Source organism: Opisthocomus hoazin, chromosome 13, assembly GCF_030867145.1.
Source record: "Opisthocomus hoazin isolate bOpiHoa1 chromosome 13, bOpiHoa1.hap1, whole genome shotgun sequence".
Classification (NCBI taxonomy): Eukaryota; Metazoa; Chordata; class Aves; order Opisthocomiformes; family Opisthocomidae; genus Opisthocomus; species Opisthocomus hoazin.
Window position 1 is genome coordinate 27,886,011 of NC_134426.1, and position 22,006 is coordinate 27,908,016.

At 59.2% G+C, this 22,006-nt stretch overlaps 2 protein-coding genes across 6 annotated transcripts in view; one reads left to right on the top strand and one right to left on the bottom strand.

Moving 5' to 3' along the window:
* Positions 1-1,923: 1,923 nt before the first annotated feature.
* Positions 1,924-15,372, top strand: DAO (D-amino acid oxidase). The gene is made up of 11 exons (XM_075434327.1): positions 1,924-2,105; positions 3,257-3,462; positions 3,587-3,701; positions 4,043-4,119; positions 4,541-4,606; positions 6,199-6,253; positions 6,791-6,895; positions 7,441-7,523; positions 8,911-9,028; positions 10,097-10,195; positions 12,629-15,372. The coding sequence occupies exons 2-11, from the start codon at positions 3,269-3,271 to the stop codon at positions 12,758-12,760; spliced, it is 1,044 nt and encodes a 347-aa protein (XP_075290442.1). The 5' UTR covers positions 1,924-2,105; positions 3,257-3,268; the 3' UTR covers positions 12,761-15,372.
* Positions 15,373-16,122: 750 nt separating this feature from the next.
* SVOP (SV2 related protein) overlaps positions 16,123-22,006 on the bottom strand; it is a 29,501-nt gene continuing 23,617 nt past the window's right edge. For 2 of the 5 annotated variants that reach the window (XM_075434325.1, XM_075434326.1), the window contains one exon: positions 17,480-21,384. In XM_075434325.1, the coding sequence (XP_075290440.1) occupies positions 21,178-21,384 (207 nt within the window). In that variant the 3' untranslated portion in view covers positions 17,480-21,177. Of the gene's footprint in view, positions 16,289-16,435; positions 16,453-17,479; positions 21,385-22,006 lie in introns of those variants that run through there. The other 3 variants (XR_012765407.1, XR_012765408.1, XR_012765406.1) reach the window with 3 other exon arrangements.

Here is a 22,006-nt window from a genome sequence, read left to right on the forward strand (position 1 = left end):
CTCCTCCAGACTAAACAGCCTCAGCTCCCTCAGCCGCTCCCCATCAGACTTGTTCTCCAGCCCCCTCCCCAGCCTCGCTGCCCTGCTCTGGACACGCTCCAGCCCCTCAATGTCCTGCTTGGAGTGAGGGGCCCAAAACTGAACACAGCACTCGAGGTGCGGCCTCACCAGTGCCGAGTCCAGGGGCACGATCTCTGCCCTGCTCCTGCTGGCCACACCATTGCTGATCCAAGCTAGGATGCTGTTGGCCTGCTTGCCCACCTGGGCACGCTGCTGGCTCCTGTTCAGCCAGCTTTCGACCAGCACCCCCAGGTCCTTTTCCACTGTGCAGCTCTCCAGACTCCTCCCCAAGCCTGGAGCGTTGCGTGGGGTTGTTGTGACCCAAGTGCAGGACCCACCACTTGGCCTTGTTGAACCTCCTACAGCTGGCCTCAGCCCATCGATCCAGCCTGTCCAGATCCCTCTGCAGAGCCTTCCTACCCTCGAGCAGATCGACGCTCCCGCCCAGCTTGGTGTCATCTGCAAACTGACTGGGGGAGCACTCAGTCCCCTCCTCATCTCCGTCAGTCAGTCACAGAGACGGCAGTTTCTGAGCTCCACAATGTCCTTGAAGAACGCATCTTCAGCTGCGGACCAGGAGAGCTCTCCTAACTTGTCTTAACTGCCAGAGCCAAACACAGTAGGTGAAGCAGGGCTCCAACACGGTGAAGCAGGACATGGGTGAACGTGAGATACCGAAATGCACAACTCGTTTGAAAAGCAGCCCTGCTTTAGTGACTTCAGTCCACATTTCCCCCTTTGCACGTGCACAAGGTCGACCTGGTTTGAGATGCTGGGTTCCAAACTTCAGTTTCGGCCGGACTGGGCACCTGATGCTGCTGCAGAATTCCCTGAAAGGGCCCGATCAGGATACTTCTTCACTTTTTTGAGCTTCATGGACTCTCCATACCGTCCTATACTTACAAAGAAAGGATATAAATATATTTATTTGTGCATATACACACACACACGTTCCCTTGAATCTAGCCTAAACAACAGTTTTACAGTTAAAACACGCTCCTGAAGGGTAAAAACCCATGAAATTAAATCACTTTTTTTTAAGTTTAGATTAGAATTCTAATCACTCTGACACCCGTCTGCTGGTGGTGCCCACAGCGATGCTCGGGGTCGGGAATGTGTGCGAGGGACCCTCCCCTCCCCAAAGCAGGGAGACTTGACCCTCCCGGCCGTCCCTGTTGACCTCTCGGGGTGCCGCATCCCTCTGCTCCGGCCGGCGCACGCCTGCCCGCGCCTTTCCGCTGCCTTTTGTGGGACCCAGTTCCCGTTGCCTGCGGTGGATCGTGCCGAAACCCCGGGCCCAGGACTCCAGGGACGTGCCTGCAACCTGGCTGTGCACGAGACGAGTTCCCCTTTCTTTTCTCCTCCTTACCTCTGCTATAAAAGCTTCAGGCACGGTAAAACCGCCTGTGCTTCCAGGGCTGCCTCCGTTCCCGGTGATGGGATCCGCACCGACGGGAGCCTGGCTTTTCAGCCCAGGACCTGAAGGTGTGGGTTTTTTGAAGGGCGAGGCAGCTTAGAGATGAGAAATGAAGCCACCTGGCCCCTGAGAGGGGGGAAGCTGGGCGGCACAGCTCCCAGGGTCTGTCGGGTGGGAGGCAACGCCGTTTCTCTCTCACCACGCGAAAACCAACACCAAAGCATCCAATTTTCCCGGATCCCGGAGGAGGCCGGTGGCTGGGGCGTCCCATCGCCGTGTCCCCATCGACCTGGACCCGTCGGGGCAGCCGGCAGTCACCATGGTGACAAATGTCAATGGTGGCGTTTCGCCACGAACCGTGGTGACCCCGTTTTCCTTTCAGAGGAGCGACTGCGGGGCCGGCTGCCAGCGGCCCGTGGGGTCCGGCACGGGGACTCCACCTCCCCGGCTCCGGAGCAAAGACTTTGGCCCCGTTGCCCGGGGACGGGCTGTGATCCCGCTGCCCTGGGCACTTAGACCTTGCACTGCGGGCGGTTTGCTGGGCAGTAAACAAGCCGCCCTGGGAAGGTGGCTCTGCCGAAGCCTCTGAAAACCTCCGTGGCTGCCCCGAGGACCACGCGCTCTGCGGGTAAGATGATGGAGAACGTGCGTTCCCGTTATTTACTGACCGGCGAGGCAGATACCTCCGTGGCTGGTGCTGCAGGGGCTGCCCGGGGCGAGGAGGCAGCCGCGGTTCCTGCCGGCCGCGGGTTAGAAAACCGCAGCAGATGGGAAGCAGCGTGTGGCTCTCCGGCTGCCGGCGGTTCTTCGCCGTCCCGATGACTCATCCCTCCATCCCAGCAAACGTCAGTCCCGCTGCGGGCTGCCTTCCGCGGCGGAGATGCTGCGCTTCGCCTTATCCAGAGAAAACTACGGGCTAGGATTTACTCGTGCTGCCCCGAGGCAGGTCCGGCGTGCTGCTGGCATCCCTCCCCCTGCCCACGCGCCGGCGGCTGGGCCTCCAGGGATGGGACCCAGGCCGAGGTGATCCACGCCGTTGTGCCCCCAGCCCTCCTCGGATGGGTCCTTGGCCGCTTTCTGCCCAGACAGCGACCACAGGGCTTTTCCAGGCTGCGAGGCAGGAAAGCTCCGGTGAGAGGGAAGAGCCGGGGGACTGAGGGGGGTCCAGACCCTCTTTGCAGTCGGCGTTTCCTCCCAGCCGGGGCTGCGAAGGGTTTGGGGTGGTGGCACAGCAGCCCTTGCGTGCAGGCAGCCCTGAGGGCAACAGCGGCGCGAGGAGCCGTCCTTGCATTCATCACACCCAGCATTGCGCCCTGGAAAACACCCGCTGCTGCCCATTTCTCTTCTCCGTGCCCACTTCTTTCATCTCCAGCCCATGCCCGGGGCTGGGGAGCACTGGGAGCACCCCGGAGCCGGGCTGGGGTGCTGGGCACGGAGGGCTCCCGCCGTCCCCGTGGGAGATGCTGCGAGCGGGTGGGTGCTCCCGGCTCTCCCCGGCTGCTCGCCCTCGGCGTGCTGGCTGCTGGGTGGCGGAGAGGGGAGCACGCCGATGGCCGTGCCGCGCTGCCGCGGGGCGCGAGGCAACCATGGCTCTTTCTGCCAAGCGGAGGAGCACGGCCGTGGGCAGCTGAGCTGCATCTTTCCTGCTCGGCAGCGGCGACGGCGTGCCCAAGGGCAGAGCCAGGGCTGCCGCTGCGAGCAACGGAGAAACGTTCCCCTGCCACGGTGGCAAACTACACCCCGTCCCCGTCACTGCCCTTGGCGCGCTTCCCCCCGCAGAGAGCCGGAGCCATGCGGGTGGCCGTCGTCGGGGCCGGGGTGATCGGCCTCTCCACCGCCCTGTGCATCCAGCAGCAGTACCAGGGCTTGGTGCCGGCCCTGGAGGTGGAGGTCCACGCGGACCGCTACACGCCCCACACCACCAGCGACGGGGCGGCCGGCCTGTGGCAGCCCTACCTCAGCGACCATGGCAATCTGCAGGAGACGTAAGTGAGGAGGAGGAGGAGGAGGAGGCTGGTGCCGCGTGCCCCCCGGCGTGCCCACCGGCTGAGCCACCCGGCACAGCTCCGCGGGGCTGGCAGAGCCACCGCTCTCCTGTTTTCATCGCAGGCTCTGGAATAAAGAGACGTTCGATTACCTGCTCGGGCACCTGGGCACTCCGGCGGCGGAGGAAATGGGACTTTTCCTAATTTCTGGCTACAACCTGTTTACGCAGCCGGTGCCGGTAAGGAGCGAGTCCCAGCCAGGGCTGGGAAGGGCTCCAGCTCGGAGGCTGCCCGGGGGCGGGCAGGGTTGTCCTTCTTCCCAGACGATGCTCTGAATGCTCCCGAATCCTTCCAAGTTTGTCTTGTGACAGTTTTGCCGGGGACACGGTGTTTTCTGTGCCCTCGATGCAACGTTGGTGTGAAGCGAGGGCCGAGCCCTCCGAGGGCGGGAGCTGGCAGAGCCTCTGGCTCCTTCGGGGTGGGACGTGTCCCCCCGTGGCTTCTGTCCCACGGGGGCACGGTGCGTTCGTTATGCCGATTCGGGTTCTCTAATGAGCTCGGACCTTTTCCCTTACCGCAGGACCCGTCTTGGAAGAACATTGTCCTGGGATTCAGGAACTTGACACCGAAAGAGCTTGAACTCTTCCCTGGTTACAGGTATTTTTCAGTCCGTTTTCCAGAGGGTTGCGGACGTGCTTTCCCCCAGGCAGGGCAGGTGTGGCTGGATGTCCCCAGGCACCTCCCTGTCCAGGGGCAGCGAGGACGAGAAACAGCTGGCCTTGCTTCGTGACGGCTGCTTCCCTTAAAATACGTGGGGACACCTCAAACAAGCCAAAAAAGTGGCAGCCCAGCATATAAACCATTCCAGCCCAAACCTCACCTCACCAGATATTGCCAAACTGGGGGAAGAAAATCAGCAGAAGGTGGTTTATGCTGTAAACAGAGGGGAAAACTCATGCACTAGTTGTGCAGGGGGGAATCGGGGTCCCAGCGGCATCGGGAGCGCGGGGGCAGGAGGCGGCTGCTCGTGTAAAGCTGCGGTGGGTCCTCATGGCCTCCCCTCCTTGTCTGGTTTCAGCTACGGCTGGTTCAACACGGCGCTGATGCTGGAGGGCAGGAGCTACCTGCCGTGGCTCACCAACAGGTGAGTGCGGAGCTGGCGCGGGGGCTGGGGCCAGGGCTCTGCGGGTCTCCCCGGCTGGCAGAACGTGGCAGGCAGGCGTGGATCTTCACCCTGCACGTCAGGCGTTGCCCCGGGTCCTTCTGTCAAGCCGAGCTGGTGGCTGAGTTTAGGCGGTGCTGGCTCCGGGCTGAGTCCTGCTGTACTCTGACCTGATTGGCTTGGAAGTGCTGGTGCTGGTGGCTTCTGCATGGGAGCGCCCACAGGGGACCTCAGCATCCTCCATGGGGGACCTGAGCATCCTCCATGAGGGACCTGAGCATCCTCCATGGGGGACCTCAGCATCCTCCACGGGGGACCTGAGCATCCTCCATGAGGGACCTGAGCATCCTCCACGGGGGACCTCAGCATCCTCCATGGGGGACCTGAGCATCCTCCATGGGGGACCTGAGCATCCTCCATCGGGGACCTCAGCATCCTCCACGGGGGACCTGAGCATCCTCCACAGGGGACCTCAGCATCCTCCACGGGGGACCTCAGCATCCTCCATGGGGGACCTGAGCATCCTCCATGAGGGACCTGAGCATCCTCCATGGGGGACCTCAGCATCCTCCACGGGGGACCTGAGCATCCTCCATGAGGGACCTGAGCATCCTCCACGGGGGACCTCAGCATCCTCCATGGGGGACCTGAGCATCCTCCATGGGGGACCTGAGCATCCTCCATCGGGGACCTCAGCATCCTCCACGGGGGACCTGAGCATCCTCCACAGGGGACCTCAGCATCCTCCACGGGGGACCTCAGCATCCTCCATGGGGGACCTGAGCATCCTCCACAGGGGATCTCAGCATCCTCCACGGGGGACCTGAGCATCCTCCATTGGGGACCTGAGCATCCTCCATGAGGGACCTGAGCATCCTCCACGGGGGACCTCAGCATCCTCCACAAGGGACCTCAGCATCCTCCATGGGGGACCTCAGCATCCTCCACGAGGGACCTCAGCATCCTCCATGGGGGACCTCAGCATCCTCCATGAGGGACCTGAGCATCCTCCATGGGGGACCTCAGCATCCTCCACAGGGGACCTGAGCATTGTCCCCTGCTCCCAGCAACAACAGCGCAGGGGCGAGGGCACGCTGGGGTGAGCCGAAGGAGAGAGGAGGCAGGGACACGTCCCGGGGAAGCGGGGAAAAAGGGTCTGGAATTCCAGCTCGCTGCCCCAGTGGGGGTGAGAGACTCCCCGCTTTAACAGTTCGCCCAACGAGTGTATTTTTGCATGATAAAAGTTGAAGCAGTGGAGCTGCATCTGAGCACTTTGCGGCTCTTGGCTACGGGAGTCTTTGGGGCCCGGTTTTGTTCCTGCCGTTTCTGCCGTGGAGCGGGTGCCCGGCGCGCGGCGGAAAGCCTGGGCTCGCAGGACCGATCGCCCTCGGTTCTCTGCGCCGTTAGGGAAACGAGCGGACGCCTGGAGACGGTCAGGAACCACCGAGAAGACCACGGCTGTTGATTGCAAGGAGCAGGAAGCCGTACCCACTCTGGGTATCAAGTACAGGCGCTAATTTGAACGGTACATTTGCTTCTCATTTGGTGGTAACAAATGAACTCGTTCTTCCCAGGTTAACGGAGAGAGGAGTGAAGTTTTTCCACAGGAAGGTTGAATCTTTCCAGGAGGTGAGTGGCGACGTCGAGCCGGGCCAGCAGGCATGGCCGTGTCCCGGCGGGGAGAAGCAGCCCCCGGCAGGCACGTGCTGCTCCGGGACGTCCCTTGGCGCGAGCGATCTTAGCGATCTTTTCCAACCTTCACGATTCCACCATTCTGGGATTCCACTCTGCGATTCTGAGTGATGGCCCAGGGGCAAGAGCGTGCCGAGATCTGGGAAAGAAATTCTCCCAGGAAAAGGCTGTTGGGCATCAGGAGAGGGCTGGGAGCGGATGGGGTAGCGCGTCTGGGCAGCGCTGAGCGAAGAGCAGCCAAGCATTGGCAGCCTGGGGTCCCCTTAAACTGCAAACACGCTCCTCGCCCACACACGTGGGGTCTCAGCGGGAGCCGTGCCGGGCAGGCTGTGCCCGGGATGCGGCCCCGGTGGTTTATTCATTAGCAGACCCCTGGACCGAGTGCTCGGCTCGGGTTCGGTGCGGGCATCTCGTGCCCCCGTGGGCAGCATCGCTGCGCGTGCCGCTCACCGCGCCGCGTCTGTCTCTCGGTAGATGTTTGCCCAGGGCGTGGACGTGGTGATAAACTGCACCGGGGTGCGTGCTGGGGAGCTGCAGCCCGACCCGCAGCTACAGCCCGGCCGGGGGCAGGTCATCAAGGTGAGATGGGTGCAGGGCTTGTGTGCCCCCTCTTTTTTCCAGCACGGCCGTTTGTTCACCGTGAGGTGTAGCTGCGGCCTCTGGGGCAAATCCCGGGCTTGCGGGCTGGACCCACGCTGGGCTCGGGTCCTGTAAAACCCACACGTGCGTGGAGGGCAGAGCAGAAAACCTGGATCCCGTTCCTGGTTCCAACGCGGGGATGCCCCGAGCCTCCAGCCCCTTTCTTCAGCGGGGGAAGGTGCGGGAGGCCAGAGCCATGATGCCAATATAAAAAGACATAAAACCCCTGGGAGAGAGGATGATTCTTTGGGGAAACACAGGCTCACGGCAGGTAGGAAGCTCCTGCACCTGCCTGCCTCCCATCCATCTCCCTGCCTTCCCAGGGCAGCAGCGAAGCGCGGGGACAGCGAGCCTGAGCAGCGGGAGGGCACCAGGCGCAGACCCCGTGGCCGTGCTCACCAAGCTGCCCGCGTCCCCCCGCTGCCCCCCGAGCCGGGCACCCTGCTCGCCCGCTCTCCCTGACCCCTCTCCCCTTCGTCTCCCAGGTCCTGGCCCCGTGGGTGAAGCATTTCATCGTCACTCATGACATCGACTCTGGTATCTACAACTCGCCGTACGTCATACCGGGGTAGGTGACCGCGGGCCAGGCAGGGTCTGGCTGCCCTTAGCCGTGCTCTGCTGTCAGAGACCGGTACGGGCGCGGGAGCTCCCTGCGCGGACCCCAGCTCGGCGCTGGGACGTGAGGGGGGTCCGGGCTGCTCCGGGGCTCCCGGATCAGTCAGTGCCATGGGGCTTCCATGTCTCCAGCCCTGTCCTCTTCCAAGGAATAAACTCCACTGAAGCAAAGCATCCTCAAAAGAGCCAAACACTGACCGTTGGGCAAATATCTGGGGAGAGATCTTTTGTTTTCACATTTATACCCAGTGCTTTTGTTAGCAATGTTGACAAAACTGCTGTACAGCAGCTCCTCAGGGGGAAAGGCTCTTCTGTTCTGATCCATGCTCCCTTTAAAACCAGTGGCAGGAATCCTTTTTACTTTAACAAAAGCCCACCCTAAGAAGCTCAGCCTTCCCCGCACGTTTACCCTGAGCCCCGGCACGGGTGCATCTCCCACGGCTGTTGGTGAGACATCTCCCGAGGGCATCCCACACCGGGCTCCCTGCCAGCTCCCTGCAGGAACCGAGGAGGGATCCCAGGGGAGAACCCTGTTCCTGTGTCCCCGAAGGGGTGAGAAGGGCCAAAACCAGCTCCTGGCCCCAAAAGCACCATCTCTAGAGGGGCAGTGGCTCTGCCCGGGCAGAGCCCGGCTCGCAGCACTTGTCTTGCTCCTTCCACCTGCGTCCCACCAGCAGCTTGCTTAGGGGAGGTGGGATCTGTCTGAGACGGCAGCGCACACGTGCACCCAGCGAGCTAAACTGCAGGATAAATAAATACCTGTCTGCTGCTCGTCCTGCCTCTGCTTCCTCCTGCGAGCGGCCATCTACCCCGCCTCGGCAGCAGAGAGGGGTTGTTAAGCTGTAACTCGAACGCTGCGTGCTCGGCCCCGGGGGCTGCCCTTCGGTCTTTGCGCTTCCCGGGGCTCAAGCAAGGTTTTGGAAGGGCGCAGCAGGTACAGAGACCCCCAGCTCCCCCCAGCCTCCTCACTCTCCTCCGTTAATCCTCAGGAGCTGCGGGGCGGCAGCAGCAGCCACGTCTGCCGTGGCGTTCCCCGCTGCAGGCGTCCCGTCCCTCCAGCTCTTCCCCAGCCAGGCAGGAGCAGATCCGGTCGACAGAAGAGGATTTTGGCTGTTTGGTTTGCCCATCGTGTTCAACGAACGGCTCGCTCGCGCGCAGACCTGCAGGCACCGCTCTCTCGCCTGCTTGGCCTGAGAGTTTCTCCGTCAGGAAGATGCTGCGGGCTCGGGGGGTAGCAGGATCCGTGCATCACCCGCAGGCAGAGCCCCTCCGCGTGACGGCCCGGTGACGGGCGGCGGGGGACACCCACCGCCATCCCTCTCTTTTGGCTTTTGGTGCAGGAGCGAGTTCACGGTCCTGGGAGGGATCTATCAGCACGGCAACTGGAGCGAAGAAAACAGCGCCCAGGACCACAAAACCATCTGGGAGGGGTGCTGCAGGCTGCTCCCTGCTCTGCAGGTGGGGACCCCGACCCGCCGCCCGCCGCCGGGAGCTGGGGAGGGAGGGGAGGGCGTGGAGAGCCGGGTGCTCGGGCACCGCTGAGGCCACGGGGACGGGCGCCGAGGCCAAACCACAAAATCCGAACCTGCGCGTGAGCCGTCGGCAGGCCGGGAGAGCTGGAGGGGTTTCTGCAAAGCGAGCGTTGCGCACGCAGTGCAGGCCACCGCGCCCAGAACCACGCCGGCGTCGGGTGAAGTGGGCACGCAGGGTAACCCCGGGCTTTTGGCGTGCACCCCGCAGCAGCACGGGGTGCTCGGCGAGGGGTGAACCGTGGCGGGGGGCACGGCTCGGTGTTGGTGCGCACCCGGCCGCGTTCGTCACGCACACCTCGGGCTGCGGGCGCCGGGCGCATCGACAGGCAGCGTCTGCGGGCATTGCTTTTGAGACAGGGCTTGTCGGAAAAAGTAATTTGTCGTAGAGCTGGTAAAAAAGTGAGAACAAAAGCGTTGGGAGGCCCCAGCCCTTGGTCCCCCCGCTGCCTCTCGGCGCTGCCGCGTTGGAGAAAGGCTGGCGTGCGGTGGGGCCGGTTCGCGTCCATGCTGCCGCTGCCGGTGCGCTCTGGGCTGCCAGGCAGCGAGGGGCTTTGGCACAGCCCATGTGCGGGCTGGGGTCTGAAACTGTTCAGCCCATCGCCCCTGGCAGCGTGGCAGGCGCCCGTGTGGCGGCGGGGATGGGCGAGCCTCTGTCCCCGCTCGTTGCGAGAGCCCTGGTCTCACGGATCGCTCCATGCTGCTGCCTTACCATGAGTTAGCGCAAGCTCATTCAACCCATAAACCCTCAGAGCTTCGAGATCTGGTGAAATACAGTGAAATATTCACAGGGGATGACAATATGGGGCTGGCTAAGCGATGCTTGTCATCTCTCTACAAAAAGAGGCTAACCAAGACATTTTTAGCGTTGTCATTACAAGATGTGGCAAGTCGAGTGCAGTTGTGGGGGCCCTAAGAAGCAGAAAAATACGCCCTCTGCGTGACAGCAGATGGTGAAATCGTGGCTGTGGGGGTGCTGACACGCTTTTGCTTTCAGAAAGCGAAGATCGTGCAGGAGTGGAGCGGCTTGAGACCAGCACGGCCCTGGGTTCGCTTGGAGCGGGAGACCCTCCGCCACGGGCATCTCCAGGCAGAGGTACCGTGCACAGCCCCCCGTTAACCACCGCGCTAATTGGGCATCGGTCGCTGCCACCTCGGCAGGGCAGCACCAATGCCCGGCTGACGCTGGGGCTCTGCAGCTCCCCTGTCCCACGCTCTCCTTGCTCCCTGCGTCTCCCCTCTGATCACGTGAATCCTTGAGCCGGTTTCAGCCCGGTGTCGGGGAGAAGTGTCAAAGATGCTAAGTTTTGGGGGATTTTCTGGGGATGGTGGGCAGGGAGCGCTCCTGCTAAAGGCAAACCTGCTGCTGGAGCTTAGTCCTCAACAGACACCGAAAAGCCCATCTGGGAGAAAAACTCTGGCATGGGCCGTGCTGCTCCAGAACCAGGCGAGGCCCACGGGAACCCTGTTTCGGTGTCAGCATCTGAAGCCGTGCGGTTCTCTGCCGGGAGCCCGTTAGCGTACAGCCCTCATCCACGTGAGCTTCGCGTCTCCGTTTGATAAAACCCAACACACAGTTTTTTAACGCACTGCTCGGGGCCTCCGGCATGGACACCAGGACTGCTCCCAGCCTGAATCACAGAATCACAGAATCACAGAATAGTAGGGGTTGGAAGGGACCTCTGTGGGTCACCCAGTCCAACCCTCCTGCCGAAGCAGGGTCACCTACAGCAGGCTGCACAGGACCTTGTCCAGGCGGGTCTTGAATATCTCCAGAGAAGGAGACTCCACAGCCTCCCTGGGCAGCCTGGGCCAGTGCTCCGTCACCCTCAGAGGGAAGAAGTTCTTCCTCATGTTCAGATGGAACTTCCTGTGCCTCAGTTTGTGCCCATTGCCCCTTGTCCTGTCGCTGGGCACCACTGAAAAGAGCTTGGCCCCATCCTCCTGACACCCACCCTTCAGATATTTGTAGGCATTTATAAGGTCCCCTCGCAGCCTTCTCTTCTTCAGGCTGAACAAGCCCAGTTCCCTCAACCTCTCCTCGTAGGGGAGATGCTCCAGTCCCCTCACCATCCTTGTAGCCCTCTGCTGGACTCTCTCCAGTAGCTCTTCATCTTTCTTGAACTGGGGAGCCCAGAACTGGACACAGTACTCCAGATGAGGCCTCACCAGGGCAGTGTAGAGGGGAAGGAGAACCTCCCTCGACCTGCTGCCCACACTCTTCTTGATGCACCCCAGGATCCCGTTGGCAGCAGCACCACACGAAGCGGGGTGAAGGCACAGAGGGACGCGGCGGGGCTGGAGCTGCCGTGGGGCTTTGGAAAATTCAGCTGCCTCTGTGCAGGTAAAGCTGTGTCAAACCTCCCCAGGCAATCCTGGCTTCGGCCGCGTGCGCGTGCCTCTGTACAGCTTGGAAGAAGAGATCAAAGCTCCAGAGGGGATGGCAACTGCGAAATGTCGTTAAAATTAATGAAAACATATTCAATTTTTAGCTGGAGAGTCTTGGAAGGAAAACGGTGTGTTTAGGCAAAGCCCAGAGCACGGTTGAAAGCAAGGCTGTGTTTGAATTAATTTCCAGATCGCTCTGTTCCCTTACCAGCACGGGGTACCCGCACTGCCTTGGTGCGGGAGAGAAGGCAAATGGGATCCCGGGATGCATGAGGAGGAGTGTGGGCAGCAGGACAAGGGAGGTTCTCCTCCCCCTCTGCTCTGCCCTGGTGAGGCCCCATCTGCAGTGCTGTGTCCAGTGCTGGGGTCCCCAGTTCAAGAAAGATGAGGAGCTACTGGAGAGAGTCCAGCGGAGGGCTGTGAGGATGAGGAGGGGACTGGAGCATCTCTGCTATGAGGAGAGGCTGAGGGAGCTGGGCTTGTTCAGCCTGGAGAAGAGAAGGCTGCGAGAGGACCTTAGAAATGCCTCTAAATATCTGCAGGGTGGGGGTCAGGAGGACGGGGCCAGACTCTTTCCAGTGGTGCCCAGCGACAGGACAAGGGGCAACGGGCACAAACTGAAGCAGAGGAAGCTCCAGCTGAACCCGAGGAAGAACTTCTTCCCTCTGAGGGTGACAGAGCTCTGGCCCAGGCTGCCCAGGGAGGCTGTGGAGTCTCCTTCTCTGGAGATATTCCAGCCCCGCCTGGCCGCGGTGCTGTGCAGCCTGCTCTGGGTGACCCTGCTTGGGCAGGGGGTGGGACTGGGTGACCCACAGAGGTCCCTGCCAACCCTGCCATGCTGGGATTCTGGGATTCTGTGACCCCAGCCACGCATCAGGGCTCCCGCTGGAGCGGAGCAAGGTGCCCTGGCCGGAGCAGACGCGGGGTAGGATGTACCCCCGCGATTCGGGGCAGTGGAGCAGCGGCTGCGGAGCGGGACCGCGCAGGGCTGCTCCCACCTCTCCGGAGGGAGGGAAGGAGCAGCGGGTCGCCGAGCTGTGCGCCAGCAGCTCCCGCGTCGAAGGGTCTCTCTGAAGACGCCGAGGGCATTCCCAGCCACCGGCGTGGCTTTCCCAGCGCTGATCCCTTCTCTCCTCCCCAGGTGATACACAACTACGGCCACGGCGGCTTCGGGATCACCATCCACTGGGGCTGTGCCATGGCAGCAGCCCGGCTCTTTGGGAGCATCCTCCAGGAGAGGAAGCTGGCCGGCGCGCCGCAGCCCCGCCTGTGAGTTGCCCGCTCGCCCGGGATCGCCGTGACAGCGGTAGCTTAGAAATCACAGCAGAAAGATGCGAATCACACGGTGTGATGCCCGCGGGCCGCTCAGCCCTCCCGCCCGCTCCAGCGCTGCTTCGTAGCGTCGCCTTCCCAGGTTGCTGCCAGTTCTGTCGCTGCCGTTTGCCAGACGGCCGACTTCCCTCCACCCCGGCCCCGCTTTGAAGTGCTTTGAAATGTGGACTAATTATCTGTGGCAAAGTGCCTTTCTGTCCCAGAGATCAGCCGGCGAGGGGCAGGCAGGGCTCAGCTGAAGTCTTGACGGTCCTGCAGTTCATGGGATGGGATCTGAAACTGAGCCGGTGCCACCTGAGGTCTTCACCGGCCGCTCCGACACGCAGCACGTAATTAGATTTGCAGGCTTCCCCCAGGAGGGCAAAGCTCCTTAGTAGGAAGCAGCTCTGAAGCTCCCAGGGAACCCAACAGCTCTAGCAGCGCGTGCTTCAGTTACCATAGCTTTTCTTACGTCCGTGCCAGGACAAAGCACGGGTCTGCAGCACCTGGTTAGTGTATCTGGCATCAGACAGCAGCCGTTGCCTAAAATGGGCTTTCCAAATGATGTTTTTAGCAACAAAAGCAACATGTTCCAGCCCTGTGTACTTGCCAGACTCTATATATAGCAGAGAGCATGCACAAAATAGCTGTTCTTGTCCCTAAAACTCCCACGGGCCCTTCAGTCTCTGGTTTCCTCCAGGCGTGAGACGCGGCCGGAGCAGCCGCTCTGCGAGGAGCTGGCTCGGGCGCGTTGGGTCTCCCGAGGGAGCTGAGGGGCTCCCAGGAGGGTGCGACTTTTCGGGGCCGTTCAGCGCCGCTGCCGGGGACCCAGCGCATGGTTCTGAAGATCCACTTTGGCCAATTTTTCCACTCCGTGTGACTTTCCTGCTCTAAAATCATCACAGGCGAGGTACTGAGTGGTAAAGCAGCATCGGCCTCAGAGCCAAAGGCTAGCGGTTGTCCCAAGGCTGGCACACGGTGCCGGGCTCCCTCCGCAGAGAACCCCACTGCGTCCTGCTCATCTGCGGTGCAGCTTCTCCCTCCCTCTGCCTCCGTGCGCCAGGAAGAGCTCCTCAACCTGATTTGTGATGCACCAGGCAGCCGCGCCGCGGGAGCGAGAGATGCTGCCGTGTGCTGGGCTTCTTTAGCCTCCCGGGCACCCGGATTTCACGCAGTCCCAGCAGACGGAGCCCGGCAGCGGAGCTGCTCCCTGTCGAAGGACCCATCTCCTGACACGCTGCTCCAGTTTCACCCAGGGAAACTCGTGAAGGCTTTGTGGGAAGCGATGAGCGCTCGGTGCTGCTGGAGATGGTCCGTGCACACGAGGTCTGCGGCCCCGTGGGCAGAGATGCGCCCGGTTTGGTGTTCAGCAGGGCCGTGGAGGTCACCATGCTGGCGCAGCCGTGGTCCTGGGGACTTTCCAGCGACCTCGTTTGCCCCTGAGCGCTGTGTGACCGTGCTGTGCTTCTCCAGCTCGCGCACCCTGAGCGGGCAGAGAGCTCTGCCAAGCTTTGCTGAGCGCATCTGCCAATTGTCTGCCCTTTCAGCAAGGCAGCGGTGGTTACTCTTGCTCCAACGGCCAGCATTGCTCAGCGCCTGCTGCCCTGTCCCCTGCCCTTCCACTCTTCCTCTTGTAAAGGTGTGGGGGGGCTGTGTTTGCCTCTGCTACGACCCCACAGTGCTGGCAAAGTGGCATCACGTGGCAATTCTCATGCACTCAAGTCCAAGGCAACAGCTTGCCGTCGAAGGCACCCGCGAGAGCAGGTGCTGAATTTCCTCTGGCTGCGATTTTGGCCTCACACGGGTGCTCCTTGCATCCTCGCAAAGTATAAAACACCTTACGGTCGCCGTGGTCGTCGGTGCTCTCTGGTTGTCGCTCGCCAGCAGCGGTGACAGGCAACGCCGATGGCTGCCGCGGAGCTGCGGCCGGGCTGCGCAGCCCCGTGCCCAGCCTCGGAGCGCGGCCGAGCGTGGGCACGCGTCGGGGAGGCCTGCGCCTCGGCAGGGTGATTAAAGCACGAAGGCAGGCAGAGGAAAATCAGGAGCCCCTGTGCCGTCTGTCTGTCTGTAAGAAGGGCTTCCCACTTACTGGCAGCTCACCTGATGCATTGCGGCCACGTTCAAAGGAGTATCGTCATCAAGAAAAGGACAGAGAAAAGAAAACAGTAGCTGGAGAAAATTTACCACTGATTAATGCTAAACCTAACGGTCTGTGACACCGCTTCAGCGGAAGCCATGCAGTGAAATAGCGTCCACTCGATTCCACTCATTCCAAATGCGAGATGCTACGGACCGTGTTCTGCTCCTTCGCTGTGAGGCCGAGCCCACTCACCGATCTCCGAAGAGCCACGCTGGATTAGCAGGGCTGTAGCAAATCATTTTATCGCTTGCGAGAAGCAGTTGATTCTTCTGATCTTAGAGCCTGTCGGAGCGGCTGTCCTGTGATCTGACATGGCTGCTTAGAAAACAAACAGAAATGAGCAGAGGTGTAATTCTCCTTGCAGTCTAATTTTGCTTATTTTCTAAAAGGACACAATTTAATATGTGTGCACAATAAAGGTAATATTCAAATACCTCGTGCGTGATGCTTTCTCTTCCTCATGACGGCATGGATAGGGCTTCAAACGCTAACTCCATGGCAGCATCCCAGCAGATCATCGCTCCCTGTCTCCCCACACGCTCTTCCTGAGCGCTCGGTCCCGCAGGCGGAAGAGCCGTCACGTTCGCTTCCCAGCAGACAAACGAACCCGGATGCCACCGTGTGACACTGCGTGGTTGCCTGGCGGTTGCTGCGTTAAGAAGCCCCGCTCCCGTAGAGAAACGTTTGGGGCACTCGTGTCGCTCCACACCGTTGGCAGCCACAGAGGAAACACTGTGGGACAGAGGAGTCACGAGATCGGAGCTCCCTCCTGTCACAAGGGCGAGGGAAGAGCGAGTCCGTGGGACGGCCGGACGGCTGCCGCGCGTGCTCTCCCGACAGGGACAACGCGCTGTCCCCAGCCGCCGGCGTCAGCACATTTTGCGACCTCACATCTCTCGACAACGATCGCCTGTGCCGTGAAACAAAGCTGGAAATGCTTTGAGTACCGGTAAGGTTGCAAGCAAACGGCAGCTCTGGCGCTTTGGAAAACAGAATGAGCTTTAGAAGTGGCTGAGGGTGCCAAAACGCTCACAGAAAACACAAAAGACTGAATGTTGTCCCCAAGTCTTGCCTCCGCGAGACCCTTCCGCAGGTGCTGACGGTTTCCATCCCCAGCGCACGCCTGCTCATCCCAGCGGAGTGCACAGCGGCTGCGCAGGCTGGGAGCAGGGAGCGAGCGCACGCTGGGACGGGAACATGGCGCGCGGGCACGCGAAGCGCTCGCGGGGCATCCGGCATCTTGACTCGCACACGAACCACCGCATGTCCGTAAATTACGGGACAGCAAAACGAGAGGATCGTTTCAAGGGTACAGGAATACGCTCAGGGTTACGCGCTTCATCGTATTTTCTGAAAATAAGGTAGGTAAAAGAAAAGTTTACATGAAAAAGTAAATAAAGAGCAGGAGCCCTCCCTGCCTCGACGTCCGGACAGACGCCAAGCCACCTCCTCCCAGCACGCCGGGGTGATCTGCGCTCACGTCTTGCAGCGTTGAAGGCATTGCTGGAAATTACCTGTGGGCAAGAAGCAAAACTGACTGGTTTTTATTGTCCAAACAGGATTAAATGCAAAAAAAGCAACGAAGGGCCTTAAGACAATTCTAAAAACACCTAGCTGTAGTTATCTGCGAGGTTACTTCTGATGCGAACAGGAATCCTGTGAGTTTCCCTGAGGCCGGAACACCCAACCGCACGCACCAGAGGAGTCACAGAATCACAGAATCACAGAATGGTAGGGGTTGGAAGGGACCTCTGGGGATCACCCAGCCCAACCCTCCTGCCCAAGCAGGGTCACCCAGAGCAGGCTGCACAGCACCGCGGCCAGGCGGGGCTGGAATATCTCCAGAGAAGGAGACTCCACAGCCTCCCTGGGCAGCCTGGGCCAGGGCTCCGTCACCCTCAGAGGGAAGAAGTTCTTCCTCATGTTCAGACGGAACTTCCTGTGCCTCAGTTTGTGCCCATTGCCCCTTGTCCTGTCACTGGGCACCACTGAAAAGAGCTTGGCCCCATCCTCCTGACCCCCACCCTTCAGATATTTATAAGCATTTATTAGGTCCCCTCGCAGCCTTCTCTTCTCCAGGCTGAACAAGCCCAGTTCCCTCAGCCTCTCCTCGTAGGGGAGATGCTCCAGTCCCCTCACCATCCTCGTAGCCCTCCGCTGGACTCTCTCCAGTAGCTCTTCATCTTTCTTGAACTGGGGAGCCCAGCACTGGACACAGTACTCCAGATGGGGCCTCACCAGGGCAGAGCAGAGGGGAAGGAGAACCTCCCTCGACCTGCTGCCCACACTCTTCTTGATGCACCCCAGGATCCCATTGGCTTTCTTGGCAGCCAGGGCACGCTGCTGGCTCATGGTTAACCTGTCGTCCCCCAGCACTCCCAGTCCCTCTCCGCAGAGCTGCTCTCCACCAGGTCCGATCCGAGTCGGGTCTGCACAGCGCCGAGCCCTCGCGTCTCCCGCGGAGTCCACGGAGCAGCACAGACCTCAGCCCTCTGAACATCGAGACAAAATGACGGCAAAGTTACCGACCCTCCAGAAGCGTTTGTACTGAAAAAACTATTTATTTGTTTCACACAAAATATCTAGTGTGGAATTCAACTATCCAGTGTTGCATCAGTAACACAGGAACAAGAGGAGTATTTTACAACAAGCTTCAGATACACGAAGTTTTTAAACATTAAAATGTATCCAGCTTAGAAACTGTACATTCAAACACAGGAAAACATTCAATGTTCTTTCGGCAAGCATTTAGGAATAACAAATCATTCCATTGAAGCACACTTGCAGAGTTATTTTTCCCACAACAGCTTTGCCCATTAACGTACCGGACAGTTAGCAGATCTCTGGACCCCACAATTCTGTTTGCTCTCGGTTTTAATTCAAAATTCTCTCACTTTATTGGTTTAAACAAACTAGCTATATTAATTCCTCCCTCAGTGAAAAATACCCAGCAGTGTGTAAAACAATCTTTGGAAGCTTGTTATGTACATCAGCGGTGTTGCCACACTGACAAAATACGACGTGTGATTATTTATAGGCTGTTGTGCATCCACCCAAATGCCCGTCGGTTTTTCAGTGAGGAACCTAAACCACCCTTCTACGCTAGCGGTATCCAAGGGCCGCCAAACCTGACCTCCAGCTCTCTTCCTCCATGCCTGCGGGCTCCGACTGGTTTCTGCGAGGTGGGCTCGGCCGCGGCGGGCTCCGACCTGCCGGCACCTGCTCAGCGGAGCCACAGCCCACCAACACCCACGGGAGGTTCTCCCGACGGCGGGGAGCTTTGGATCACGCTTTCGGCACCGCTGGCTCAAAGACCCAGAGCGCGAGGTTGTCTCAGCAGGACCCATCTTGGCATTTATATCAGTATATCAATTTTCATTGCAGAATTCATAAAGAGTGAAAAGCAAAAATGCCTTCCATTTTTTTTTAATACTGTAGATGTCACAGGTTAAAACCGAACTACTCTGCAGCATGGAAAGGGTTCGCATTACCTATAAACCTTTCCCTGGGAAATATTTTCTCTGAAGTACACACACGTGCAAATTTCTGAGCGATACGTACTTCCCCGAAACCTCTCCGACTGCCCGTTTGAAGGCCACCCCAACGCAGGTCCTTTCAAACTGTTGAATATTGTCTCAGAGAAATGCAGTGATCTGTGCACACCGACACCGGGAAAGCAGAATTCGAACCAAAGGTGCTCAGTAACCAACAAACACTGCGGCTGGGCTGGAAGGCGCATCCCCTCAGGCCGTGGGTTTCTGCACTTCACATCCCTCCTCCCCTCTACCACGGGCTCGCACCCAGCTCCGTTCCCCAGAGGCCACCCAGTCTGGGGCGTAAGCACGGCTAACGGGAGCCCACGTGGGGAGCGGCGAGCTCCAAGAGCCTTCACCCGTGGGAGGAGGAAGATGGCGGTCCGAACTGCCACCGCAGGGCGAGCAGCCCGTCCTACGCAGAGGCAAAGCAGGATTTCCAGCTCGCTGGTGGCATTCCTGGTCCGGTATCTGATCTAAACCCACCCAGGAGCTGCGTCCTCACTGCCCGCCTCTCGCACGCCGAGGGACAGCCCGAGGGGTGCAAACCCACCGAGGCAGCACGGAGCTACCCCGGCGGCGCAGCGCATTCGGGAGAACTACCCAACTGCAGCCTGGCAGAAGGAGATGACAACAAACTGTTTGCGCTGGTCGTCCGCGCCGTGAGAGGGGATGGCCTGGACCTGGAGCTGGCTGGGGACGGAGCGCAGGGGACACAGAGACAGCAGAGACGGAGACAACCCAACCAGCACACAGTGACAGCCGCCGGAACAGACAGCGCGTTTCTGCGTCCTCAGTCACGCCCGAAGTGGGATCCCCTGCGCGCTTGACCTGCATTTTCGTATTCTTGTGAAGAGTTTGCCCGTTCGGAGCAGCCGGCCCTGGAGCCGTGCACTGCAGTCGCCACCACCGAGCGGTAACTGAGCGGACAGACATCACAGCGCCTCGTCAGACTTTAACTTTGCTCAGCAGAAGACACCCACACACAGAATATCAATAACCTCTTTGGCCTTTTTGTATTAGTCTGGGTTTCCTCGGTTTCCCTAAGGAATGACGCACTCCTGATTTTCCTTCAGAGCTGTAAACACAGAGCCTAACAGGTCTCGGAGCGTTCTCCTGCACCACAGTGCTGTAAAACCCTAAGGGAAAGCGGAACCCCAACGGTGTTCATTCATATTGCACCCAAACACGGACCTGGCGACCTACTCTTGCCCCACAGAAAAGGGGCTTCGTTCCCAGAATGCTTCAAATATTCCACTGTGCCAACATTTGTTGCACACTTGCCTATGTTTACGTGAGACAACTGACCACACCTCCTATAAAAATGTATTGCTTCCCTTAGCCCAGTGATTAGCATTTAGTCCATCATCTCACTGACGTTTGGTTGCGTGTGCCACAGTCTGGAACCCTGAAAATAAACCGAGACACGGGTGAGACACGTCTCGGCCTCCTTACACAGCCACAGGCGCTGACATCTGACGTCTGGCACAGCGGCAGATTTCTGACAGACAAGACAAACTCCGCCTCACCTGAACTCCGCTCCGTCCTCTGACAAGCGCAGAATCGGTCACCTCGAGGAGCGACGTCCGAGGGAGCGAAGTTCCTCATCTGAGGACGACTGCAGTCCGGTCCTCCCATGGTTTTTGCTGGTTTACGACACGATGCCAGCTACGTTCCTTTGTCGCCAGCTGGACGTTCCAGTCAAGGTGCAACCAGCAGCTGCCGAGAAGTTCTGCCCAGCTGTCAGAGGCCGGCTTCCATCAGGAGACGGTGGAGAGCAGCTCCAGCCAGGCTGCTGCCCGCAGCTCTTCGGACCGAGGCGTCGTTCTCCAAGGTTTTGGCAACACCACCGTGAGCGCACGCTTCGGCAAACTGAGCAGAAACGTACCCGGACCCATGCAGGCCACCACGGCGTGCACCTCCACACGCACAGAGACACCAGCACGGCTGAAGCAGTCTTCACCAAGCAGCAGACAGAGCGCTCAACGTTTCTGGCAAAGTCAGAAAAGTCAAATTCTGCTCCAAATCACGAGGATTGACAGTTCCTATATAAGGTTCCACCTCTGCAACAAATACCGGTCCTCACTGACTCAAACTACCTGCCTTGGATGGGAGGAACACCGAGAAAATAATTTCCAAGCAATCAGTCCCTGTTAACTCTCAAGAAACAGAACCCACAAGCAAGGGAAGTAGAAAGCACGGCTCGGTTTGCCGTTCTCACATTGTGGCTGTTGATGGCTGAAAAGTGCAAGGCAGGCATCTAGTTCATAAAATCTATTCTGTAGTGTACGGAATCCACCGTGTGCTACGCCAGGTACACAATAAATATTATTCTTTTGTTTTTAGGCATCAAGAGTACATGATTTTAATTACAGCTGATACTGAGTTGCATTCAGTTAGCTATTTGCTTGACACGGGACATTTTAAGCTGAACAGCTGACCATGCAAGCATGACAGACTTAAGAAAAACCCTTCCTGCTAAACGTCAAATGATATCTGGATCAAATGCCTCTCAACACAGAAGTAAAGTTTTTATGAGTGTGAGCAAAGAGCAGCAGAGACACGATTCGCTTAGGTTCAACCCCAGAGTTCCTGCAGCTGGACACGTGACATTGGCAGTGACAGTATGGTCAGCTTTCTACGCTTCAGGGTTGGAGTTTTTGTCAAGGAGATCTTGCTCGCGTTGTTCATTGCTTTCGTATCCCGTCATTCCTGCGATCCGGAGTTTGACCTGGTGACCCCCGGCGAGTGAGATCCTCTCCCAACCATCTCCTGTCCCCATTCTCTGTGGCTGGACTCCTGTAAGCCACGGCCTTTCGTCTCGATGGGCAAGAAGCAGGAAGCCACGGCAGCCAGCAGGCAGCATCCACTGTAAACTGCCAGCGTTAAATAGACTGAGGATTCCAACATCACCTGCAGAAAAAAGGCAGAAAATACAAAGCAGTACCTCAGAAAGAACTATAAATACCAATGTAGTAGTAGAAACTTTAATTACAGTACTGGAAAAAATGTTTAACAAGCACTGCTGCATACGTTCTTTCCTCAGAGATGACACACAGCTACTGACCCCTGACAGAACAGTCTGGTGCCGTGAGCTGCAGCTGCCCTCCTGTGTCAGCCAAGACTTCAGCAAACCCCAGGTCTTCCACCCAGCCCTCTGCAGAGCCACCGCTGCCACAGTCTGCCGAGCCCTGTCCCTGCGGAGCCCGGCTCCCCAGCCTCCCTGCCCAGCTCGTTCCACATACCCTTAAGGTTTGATACCTCCAGGACCTCAGCCTGGGATCTCCAGAGAAAGGTGGCATTGCACCTCGCACAGAAACTCCCTGCCTCTCACAAATCCCACCTCCGGGTGGTAGCTTCCAAGCTACATCCATCCAGCAGCCTGCTGCTTGGTTATCTATCCCCCATCACATGGGCCTCTGGAGCAAGAGGTAAATTCAGAGCTGAACCTGATCTCTCCTCTAGGAACAGGCAACAACATCCCTCCTTCGACACACCACGCACAGATTGCCCTTGGCTTGGTCCTCCCAGCAGA

Bases quoted from the DNA above. Each gene is read 5' to 3' on its own strand.
- DAO (XM_075434327.1), top strand. From the start codon at position 3,269: ATGCGGGTGGCCGTCGTCGGGGCCGGGGTGATCGGCCTCTCCACCGCC. The intron at 4,120-4,540 runs GTATTTTTCAGT...GTCTGGTTTCAG, and splicing joins GAACTCTTCCCTGGTTACAG to CTACGGCTGGTTCAACACGG. The intron at 6,896-7,440 runs GTGAGATGGGTG...TTCGTCTCCCAG, and splicing joins GCCGGGGGCAGGTCATCAAG to GTCCTGGCCCCGTGGGTGAA.